We start from the raw sequence: 11651 nt of genomic DNA, 5'->3' as shown, positions 1-11651 counted from the left end.
TAAGGATGATAGTACATCTGTAGCTGAATATTATGATTTGGATTGAATTCCCATAGAAGAGACGCGACGCTCAACAACCAGTTACTTAACACTTGTTCGAGGTGAACTAATTACTTAATTGGAAGAGTAAAAATTAGAAGGCTGTTTCATTGTCTAGCGAAGCTAAATGTATAGAAAGTTAAAGCAATTCAGAAGCTATTATAGTTTAAACGACTTATGACGGAGCTCAATTTCCCTCCTAAAGGTTCGATGAAATTATACTTGGAATTGCAATTAGTATTGACAATTTTCCCAGTTGAGTAAAAATACAATTATATGTTTTGAGAGTAGCACGAATAAATGCATTCTCCAGAGATATATGCTTCTATTGAAGTAGAATGACTTATCCAAATAACTCTTAAGATCGATTTCAAGGCCAGTGTTAAATGGAGGAAACTAACGTTGATACATGCAATGTACTAATTTCATATATACGAATTAATGCTAGTTGAGGGAATTCCTATTTGTCCCACATAGCTCGTTTTGGACATTTGGGGATTCTGATTCGACTTACTAGGTGGAAAACCATCCATGTCTAAATTATCAACTACTAATTGCAATTCCAAGTCAGCTTTACATAACTAGTTCTCCTCTATATTAGCATTCTCGTCCTCTTCCTCTACGTCATTTTGACTTTGCTCCATCTCTTTTTTCTGCCCCCAAAGAAAACCATAGAGTCCAACAACTGTCAAGATTGACCCCACCACTCTGTCCAAAATTGAGAAAGAGAAATAATCAATTCAACGCACAAACGTTAAAACTTGAGAGTAGAACATTAAAACAGTACTATATGATCTTTTTCTTCACTTACATTCCAACGTATAATTTCTCTCGAAGCAGAATCCAACTAAGAAAGGCACCAATGACAAGTAACAAAGGGTTGAACATTGAGACATATAAAGGACCTTTCTTTTCTATACACCAGGAGCACAAGTAGAGTGCTAGTGAAGAGCATACAGTTCCCTACGGTCAAAACAAACCTATTTACATTTATTGGTTGAAACCAAATATGTAGTAGAGTAATGCAGGAGTAATAAAGTGGAAAGTGAATGAGAGCAAACATACGTTATAAACAACAGAGATAGCTCTAATGGGAGTCAAAGCCCATTCAGAAGCTTTTGGTACGACGCAAAAGCTGATGATCATGCATTGGAAACTTGCCATGAAGAACGTCAAAAGGGTGCTAGAGTACGGAGCTGCATACTTCTCATTCACCCTTGCCTGACATCAAGAAAACACATGAAAAATAACTAGCTTAGCTTCTTTTTTCTTTTATCTGTTTTCTCTGTTTCTTCAATTTTTTACTACTATTTAATATAAACATCTTTAGTGAGGGGAGTCAATCATTCAAAAAGTCACTCAACTATTCAAAATTATCTCGTGAAGTGATGTTTCTTTTATTTGTAACAGAAAAGTTACTTAACTATGTCTATATCACTCATAAGATCACTCAACCGGGCAAATACCTATTTTACCCTCTATATTACAACCTTTGTTTTTTTATACATTTTCAATATTATTCTCTTTTTAATATATAGTATGGACTTACCTAGAACAAATAAATCTTATTTATAAAGAAACAAAGTGAAATACAATTATATATATATATATATATATATATATATATATATATATATATATATATATATATATATATATATATTGGAATAATAAAATAATTGAGCATAATAAAAATTTAATTAAAATAATTTTTTGTATCATTGGTTTTTATAATAACAACAAAAATTTAAAAACGAATTAACATAATTGAGAATGAAAGAGAATAAAGCTTTTAAAACATATATTCAATGCATGCAATTAAAAAAAAAAAAAAATCTAAAATAGAGCTATATTCTATAATATAGATTATATGTGCTTGAAAACGATGCTCAATTATTTTATTATTACCCTTGAAAACTATTTTTTACATTTTCACTTTGTAAATAAGATTTTTTACATTTTCACTTTGTAAATAAGATTTATTGTTCTATAGTTAAGTCCATACCATAGATCAAAAAGAGAATAATATTGAAACAATAAAGGTCGATAATATAGAGACTAGAAACTAAGTTGTATACTGCACATAATCATTTTAATCACATGAGATGTACATTTGCCCTTCTATGTTATTTTAAATTTTTCATATTATAATTTACTTACTAGGAGAATGGAAATTATAAGGTTAATTCATATAAAATGGTTGGTAACAACCCATGATTTTATATTATTGATGTATAATAAATCTAAATTATTTGTTTGTATATCTTTTTGAAAGATGATTAATATACTGAAAATAGAACTAAATATCATTAATTATTTTATCAATTTTAATTTAGTAGTTATTTTATAATATCTAGCAAAGATTTAAAAAAACATGTTCATTAGAACTAGTTTCTAAAAATATCTAAAATACATTATATATGCTTGAAACTATGCTCAATTATATTATTTAATTATTCCATTATTATATATATTTTAAAATTATCTTTCACTTTTTTTATTTTATAAATAAGATTTGTTTATTTTAAAGGTAAGTCGATATTATAGATTAAAAAGAGAAAAATATTGAAAATGTAAAAAAACAACAAAGGTTGTAATATAGAGGGTAAAATAAGTATTTGCCTAACTGAGTGACCTTCTGAGTGATATAAACATAGTTAAGTGGCTTTTCTATTACAAATAAAAGAAACATGACTTTACTAGATAATTTCGAATCGTTGAGTGACCATCTGAATAATGTACTCTAGTGAGGGGATCCATTAGATGAGTTTAACTCCTATTACCTATACGACAGCTTAATTGTTATTTGGGATAAGGCATCATTACGCCCCTGAACTATACCCGAAGTTGCTACGATACATCTTACCTTTTCTTGGGTTCTATTATCCCCCCTAAACTTTTAAAAAACTGAATAATTACCCCCCCTGAACGCTAATGCGGCAAGAGAGAGTGCTGACATGGCAAGGAGAGTGTGTTTCACTCTCTTTGGGAGAGTGAGAAGCATAAAAATGTGGAAAACTTATTTTTTTTCTTAAAAATCTGTATTTTCTTAAAATATGGAAAACTGAATTGTTTTTAAAAAATATGAAAAATCCGTATTTTTAGAAATCTAGTTTTCCAAATTTAGTTTAAAAAACGGGTTTTCCACATTTTAAAAAAATAATTAATTTTTCCAAATTTTTATAAAATTCAGTTTTTTCACATTTTGACAAGAAAAACAATTTTTCAGTTTTTTTTTTTAATAATCTAGATTTTATTTGAAAAATAAAAGTGACCTAAGATAGTGAAATCATGAAAATCAATATTTTTGAGACATTTTAAAAAAATAATCAAGTTTTCCATATTTTAAAAAAATCCATGCTTTTAGTTTTTTTTTTTTTTTTTTAAATGGGTTTTAAAAAAAAAAATCAAATTTTCAGAACTTTTAAATATCCATTTTTCAGTTTTTTTTTTTTTAAATTCACACGTAAGCAAAAAATTAAATTAAAAAACAAATAAATATACGTGTGGTAAGGAGAGTGTATGTCACTCTCCCATATGAGAGTGGACATCAGCGTTTAGGGAGGTAATTATTTCGTTTTAAAAAAGTTTAGGGGGGTAATAGGACCCAGGAAAAGATAAAGTGTATCGAAGCTATTTCGGTATAATTCAAGGGGGTAATGATGCCTTATCCCTTGTTTTTTTAGACATTATCATTTTTTTTTTTAGAATCAATTACAGGTAATTATCATAATAAGTAGAGTTAGTAACCTAAAGAAAAAGATAAATATTTCCTTAGTGATAAACAGGGGCGGTCCTATGTGGTTTCAAGTGGGTTCATATGAACCCACTTCGTTGAAAAATAACACTGTATATACATGTATAATTAATCTGTTTTTAAAAAATATATATGTATATACAGTGATATTTATATATTTCTTCTCTATTGAACCCACTTGGTAAAAATCCTATTCCTAGGTCCGCCACTGGTGATACATTGTTATTCATCGGGATATTAATTAAATAAGTTAAGACATTTAGTACATGAAAATGAATAGAGAAAGTATGTATCTTTCTGTATCAAGTAAAACTAAAAGTAAAGAGGTACTTAAAAGGAAGAAAAAGACCGAGAAAAGTAAAGATAATTACTTGAATGATTAACCATAATGCGTAGGTAACACTGCTGATTATGAGTAGAAAAGGTCCCAATAGGAAGTTGGTATGTCCAGAATTAATATTCTTGTCACTGCTTTCTGCATATTTCCAGTGAAATCCCAATTGGCCGATCACTACAGGTCCACGATACAATGACAATAACATAGCCCCACCAACGCACACCATTGTCCCAACCAACTTGGCTTGTCCTGCTGTACTTCTCAGTCCCAATTTTTCAAACCTGCTCATGAATTAAGATAACTCATTAGTGATCGATTTAGTTTCACCAAGATTATTTTCAATTCTTGGATAAGAACATAACGTATGTAGGAGAAATAAAAAATACCCCAATGGGACGGCTAGGACAAAAGTGAATGCTGGGATTAGATTATCGATGGCACAAACAATCGTCGGGGTGGTATATTTTAACCCAATACAAAATGTATATTGGTTCGCAGTTACCCTACATATTCATACAAAATAAGAAATTAAAGATGAGTTCACATAGATAGTAGAGTTATTGTCATGTATAATATAAATGTAACATTCGACTATCATCAATTTTTTTACTTATTCTTCAATTTATCCAGGATTATTTTTATTTTTTTGGTTAAAAATGACATTAAGTACTCCATCACAACAAAATATAAGTTCATAATGATACTGCATGTCCTTCCAAATTAACAATTAGTTTAATAAGGTAATTTCTAATATATCCGTTAATATTTTAACTTCCATTTTGATGAAATATTTAATTAAAATCAAATTTGCTCCTTCTTTTGACATTATAACTTATGTATCCTATTTTCTCCTTGTTAAAGATTATTTAGTTCTAAATAAATAATCTATACATAATTAATGAACTTTTAAGTTCGAATACTAATTTAACATCCTGTTTTTCCTATATTTTCATGACCTCCCCCCCCCCCCCCCCGCCTAAAAAGCTGAAAAAGGAATAATTTGATTAGTTAAAATGAGTAAAGCAGATATGAAAAGAAAAAAATCTTTGGCCAGTGATTTTAATCCCTCCCCCACCAACCCCCGCCCCCGCCCCCCGTAAAAAGCGAAAATATGGATTAATTTGATTAGTTAAAATGAGTATATCGATATGAAAAGATACAAAAAATCAAAGAAAGCGTTAAAAATGAGGTCAGGAAAATAATATATTCTTTTGAAAAGTAGACTTTAAAAACAAAAACAAAAAAATTGACTTAAATAAATAAGATTAGGACCTAAAAGTAATTAATTAAAAAGTTTTAAAAAAATTTGAAAATTATTGTGAAGTAACGCTTTATGGTTAATTAATGGTTTCAATGTTCCATTGATTTGAGTTCTTTATTTTAAAAATTTGAGTGCTTTAAAAACAAAAAACAAAAAAAAAAAATTGACTTAAATAAATAAGATTAGGACATAAAAGTAATTAATTAAAAGTTTTTTTGCTTCAAAATGGGAAATTATTGTGAATAGACTACAAAGTCCTCACAATTTTCTTATATAATATAGTAATGTAACATTCGACTATCATCAAATTTTTACTTATTCTTCAATTTATCCAGGATTATTATTATTTTTTTGTATAAAAATGATATTTAAGAATTCACAACAAAATATAAGTTCATAATGATAAGATCGCATGTCCTTCCAAATTAACAATTAGTTTAATAAGGTAATTTCTAATATATCCGTCAAAGTAACTTCATTGACAGGAATTGCCAGGTGAAATACTTATTAAAAAATCTTCGATCTTGCTCCTTCTTTTGCTAATAGGTCAGCCAACATGCATGATTTTCTCCTTGTTAAAGATTATTTACTAACCCTATCCCTTATGTGACTAAACATCGTATTGAGACTACTCTAGGTTCGAATTCTACTGAACATCCTGTTTTTCCTATATTTTCAGGACCTACCAATAACACCCCCCCTCCCCCTCCCCCCCCTAAAAAGCTGAAAAAATAATGAATAATTTGATTAGTTAAAATTATTTTGATGAATTGTAAAGCAGATATGAAAAGATACAAAGTGTATGTTGTCGGCCAGTGATTTTAATTTACTCCATAATAGGATAGAGGCCACCTTTATTGTGAAGTAACTCGAGGACAATAAAATTATTTCTCTATTCTAATAGATATCTGGAATTATGTTTCATAGCCCACTTTCATTAATTAGTAAGATCTGGAAAGAGTACTGATTGCTTACCCGACAATGGAACACAAGAAAATTTGAAAAAGTACAGATAGTGTTAACCTTGGTCTTGTTTTCCTGCATGAAGATAAATAGCTGAATTATATGCTATGACTGGAGAAAATAAATCATTTTTAATAAAAATGATACCATTAGAATTCTCCCTCTCTCTATATATTCTATTACTATTGTTAGAAAAGTAATATTTTTTATTTAATATCTCAAAAATAAAAGGACTATCCTAACGTTGCTTAACTGATCATTTCATTTTGGTCTTTGAATTCAATATAAAGACCATTGAATACTCTTTATATTATATGCTATAAATATGAGATTACCGTTTTGTTATGAGGCTGGTTTTAATTCTCGTTTACTCATATTTTAAAGGCACTTGAATAGCTATCATAAAGTGGTCATTATTTTGGCAATAACGTTGAAGGCTATTAAGAGTTAGCCATTGGATTTTCCACTATATAGATCTAGTTCTTTCATCAGAGGAGAGATAGATTAAGTATAGCTTTTACTCATATATTTTGGTATTGCTGGGTATGTATAAGATAAATCTTTGTTAGATTCTGGTTCTTAGTTTTGTACTAGAAGAGCTTGTTGAATCCTGGGGGATACACCCATACCGGGTGAAATATTCTTAAGATTATTGAAAATCTTACGAAAAATACTTGATCACGAACCTACAATGAATATTATAACCATTGTTTATTTGTGCCTATTATTTTTAATTAAATGACGAAAATATAGTATTGATACTTACTTTTTTCATATTGCTTTCTTAAAATATTTGTTGATGACGACATAATGTGAGTAAATTTTACATAGTTATTTGGGTGAAGTTATATTATTAGTTTGTTATTTATAAGATGAAATGTCTTATGATAAATTAATAATACTTCTTATGAGTTATGAAAATATTATTATCTTATCTTAAAATTTTTGAAAATGTGGGGGTCGTGGTGTCTTACTAGAGTTATGTCGAGAAAACTTTTCAAAAAGAGATAATATTTTATTTGATCTTATTATTCAAAATGTTGAAAATAAAGTTTTGGAAAGAAGCCGTTGATGATGAGATCAATTCTACTTTTGGAAGAAGAAAAAAAATTATTTGAGAGGTACCATGAATTATGGTGTTAATTGGATTTTCCATTGTATTAGAGAGAGATACAATGATGATAACTGAATCTTTGATTCAGATGAGAAAAAATTCACTAGAAACTATGTGTTCACCTTTTGTGGGGGCAAATAGCATCTAAATCAGCCAAGCAAAGAATAATTACTATATCGATAATGAATCTGAATTGTGGCTTTGGAGTTGGTTGGTTATGAGGTTGAGTAGTTAAGAAACAACTTAGCGATATTCAAATTGAAACCAAATCAACATTGTTTGTGTCAACATATTGTTATAAGAGCAGCTGCTGTGAGATGTGATGATTTCAATAATTGTGTGAAGTCTGAGGTGAATTTGGCTGACTCATGGAACAAAAAGAAACATCGAGGGGAATGAGACTTTTGTCATTTGAGAAGATTAACAATGATGGTAACCCAACGTATGTGATTGGAGATCCCGTGAATTAGGTTCATATGGGTAATAACAAGTCATTAGTTGATCAAAAGTGCATTATTAAATTATGTCACTTCCTATGGTGTGTGAATATAGTACAATACTGCAAGGCAAAGTGAGGCTAAGTTAAGCTCTTAACCCATATCCTTTATAGGTAGTGTATTCTTTCTTGGTTAATAGAAGTTTTAAATACACTTAATGATTGGAACTATGTCATATAGTGTGGAGTGGTACGTAAACCCAACAAAATACTCCTTTTATGATATATATACATATTTCTAAAGCACTCATGAATACCAAGACACGCGCATGGCCTCTTAGAGCAAAACGGCGATAACGATAACGATTGTGCGAGTATAAAGTAATGTGGTTGAAGGCTATTGAGTAAGATTTTCCGTAGGCTCACAAGAGATAATTCTTGGTTAATAGAAGTTTTAAGATAAACTTCACCAAAGCTTGTCAATGCCTTCTATAAGTTTAATCGTTTTATCTAGGTCGTCATTCATAAGTTTACGAGACACTTGGATAAACCCAGATTCGACGCATTGTACTCTTTTATGTAAACCCAACAAAATACTTATTTTATTTATTTTATTATTTTGAGATATATGGGAAATCGTTAGAAAAATAATAATTTTTATTTAATAGCTCAAAAATAAAAGGACTATCCAAATGTTGCTTAACTGATCATTTGACTTTGGTCTTTGAATTCAATATAAAGACCATTTAATACTCTTTATATTATATGCTATAAATATGAGATTACCCTTTTGTATGAGATTGTTTTTAATTCTCCTTTACTCATATTTTAAAGGCACTTGAATAGCTATCATAAAGTGGCCATTATTTTGGCAATAACGTTGAAGGCTATTGAGTTAGCGATTAGATTTTCCACTATATAGATCTAGTTCTTTCATCTGAGGAGAGATAGATTAAGTATATATATATAATATATATATATATTATATACACACACTTGTTATTGTTGGGTTTGTAAGATAAATCTTTTTGTTAGATTTTTTATATTAGACTTTGTTTAGTTTTGTCTTAGAAGAATATTGTTGAATCAATACCTATTTTTATGCATAATATGTGTACATATATTATGTGTGAAATATCTTGTAGTTTGTGCTACCGTATCTAAAACTTTATTATATTAGTTCTTAATCGACATGCCTTTTCAATATTATATTTTTTAATATGGGGTTCAATTTTTTTTTTTAATATTGCTTTTAAGAATTTCCTGTTTGGAGATGGTTCGTGATCAAGTATTTTTTTTTTGGACAAAAGGTTCGTGATCAAGTATTTTATTTTTTATATTGTAAGATTTTTTTGACAACTATATATATATATATATATATAGACTGTCATTGGATAAACCCAATTAACCTATTTTGTACTCATGCTCTTAATATTCATTCACCATCGTGCTGTGTCTTTGGAAGTTGCTCGTAGTTACTGAGATAACAGAAAAGGCAACAAGTGAAATATACATATATAAACATGGATATACATATATATATATACATATATACATATATACATATATACATATATATATATATGCCGTGTATTTTATTTTTTATGCTAGGTATAGTTTAACATGTTGTAGCTAATCCAACGTTCTATATTCTTTCTTTAGATCTGATAGAGTAAAGCATTCTTCTAAATAAAATAATTTAGACATATCAGAACAATTATAGACAAATTCTACCATTACACATCAACAATAAATTTTGCGTACTTATTGATGGTTAAATTATTATAGACTTCATACCGTTGAAATTCGGTGAATCATTCAGTTTAGAAAATTTGAGTTTAAGTATTTTTGCAATCATATATTTACCGTAACGTTGGCCAAAGAATTATTATCATAAGCACAATTACAGGGTTAATTTTTGACATATATATAAAATGATTGTCGGTTTTGTGGGATGCATCTTTCTTGTGGCCAGAAAAAAATGGATCCAAAGTGAGTTTATTTATTTTAGAAATGAATGAAAACACCTTTTTTTTTTTTTTTTTTTTTTTTTAATTTTTCCTTTTTGGTTCTTTGGGCGTCTTGATGATGACTTATACAAGTCCTTATCAGCCCCAACTCATAAAATTGCGCTGCTCGAGGGAAATCCATGTTCTTGGGAAGTTATTTTCTTACATTAAATTAGGAAGGTAACCAAACTATATATGCGTGGGTGTGCTGACAGTATTAAGAGCTACTTCCTCTGTCCCAATTTAGGTGATACACTTTCCTTTTTAGTCAGTTCCAAAAAGAATGAAACATTTTCTTATTTGGCGAAAATTTAACTTTAAACTTTACCTTTCAATCTTAACGAGATCATCAGTAACCACACAAATATATTTGGATTATTTTAGACCATAAAATTCAAAAGTCTTCTTTTATTTCTTAAACTTCGATCTAGTCAAACTATATCACATAAATTAGAACGGAGGGAGTATCACATTGCCCAAAGTAATATAACTTCTTGTATTATGTTACTTATCATATCTACTATATACAATTATTCGTAGTTGACATTAAAAGAAGGTTCTTTAACATTACAATTATTCGTAGTTGACATTAAAAGAAGGTTTTTTAACATTACATTCTTTATTGCCAATGATTATATATTATCTTGAGAAGATTATTGATAACTTGCTACAACCCGTCAAACTACGTTGGCATCTGTAAAATTGTTCGCATAGTCACTATATATAAATTATTAACCTTGATATAAACAGCAAATGGGATAAGGAATTAGTGTTAAACACTGACTAAAGAGTACTTAGGGTTACGTACAAGGAGAGTGACAGTAAGGTGGTACCACTCCAAGAAGTAAGCATTATTATTGTTCGACGTTCTAGTGACCTTATAGCATCGAATTCTTTTTAATGCCGGTGTGTGAAAACTTAAACTTTACCCGGAATAAAAAATGACAAATAACTCGTTGTAACCAGTTAAACTACATTGGTGTGTAATTTTAAAACCGTGACTAAAGAGTACCTGGCGATATTAAGAGTGAAGTAACAAGAGTAATACCTCTCCAAGAAGTAAGCAAAGGGTGCAATTGAGATCGTGGCAAATATAGGCCTATATGCTGTCTGGACGAAAGGGTCCATGCCAGTATCCATGACTAGTTTTGTCACAACATTTGATCCAGCATAGCCTAATTGTACAACCACCATTGCAATGAATGGCAACAAATCATTACCCCTTTTCTTCATCATTAATTCAACAACAATAAGAATATATCAAGCTAGCTAGAATCACTAAACTATTTATGGTAAGTGATCTCTCCAAATTACAAAGTAGCACATCTAGTTAGCTAGTATATATATATAGATATAGAACTGACGTCGGGCATGTGACAAGTGAATAATGAGTGTATGATTATAAGTGGTGGTTGGGGTTACGTGGACCATTAAATAATGAGTCATGAAGCATGGATGAGTCATGAAGCATGATAGAGACACAATTTTGACCACATAGAAGATACAGGGTCATAAAGTTACGAAAAAGATACTTTATTATTTCCCACGCAACTAGGACCTGTGTTTCCTTTAGTTCATTTCTTAATAATTACAAAGCTCTGCGCTTATCAGGTTGAAAATTAACGGACATCATTTTCCCCTCTAATCTTACTTTAAAAATGAAATATCTTTTTTAACTTGGCATAATAAACATTCTCCCCCTTTTATCTAAATCGAAAATTTAAATATCTATTTT

General features: G+C 29.4%; 1 protein-coding gene across 1 annotated transcript; it reads right to left on the bottom strand.

The window, feature by feature from the left end:
* Window positions 1-403: 403 nt before the first annotated feature.
* On the bottom strand, window positions 404-11262 carry LOC132057045 (WAT1-related protein At1g09380-like). Its single transcript, XM_059449483.1, has 7 exons — window positions 10965-11262; window positions 6370-6432; window positions 4520-4636; window positions 4168-4414; window positions 1105-1260; window positions 851-1002; window positions 404-747 (listed from the first exon to the last, which is right to left on the bottom strand). Exons 1-7 carry the CDS (start codon window positions 11150-11152, stop codon window positions 621-623), a joined length of 1050 nt encoding a protein of 349 aa, XP_059305466.1. The 5' UTR covers window positions 11153-11262; the 3' UTR covers window positions 404-620.
* Between the last annotated feature and the right edge of the window lie 389 nt (window positions 11263-11651).

Source organism: Lycium ferocissimum, chromosome 5 (genome assembly GCF_029784015.1).
Source record: "Lycium ferocissimum isolate CSIRO_LF1 chromosome 5, AGI_CSIRO_Lferr_CH_V1, whole genome shotgun sequence".
Taxonomy (NCBI): domain Eukaryota; kingdom Viridiplantae; phylum Streptophyta; class Magnoliopsida; order Solanales; family Solanaceae; genus Lycium; species Lycium ferocissimum.
The sequence above is the reverse complement of the archived record's forward strand: the minus strand, read 5'-3'. Positions and strand labels throughout refer to the sequence as shown.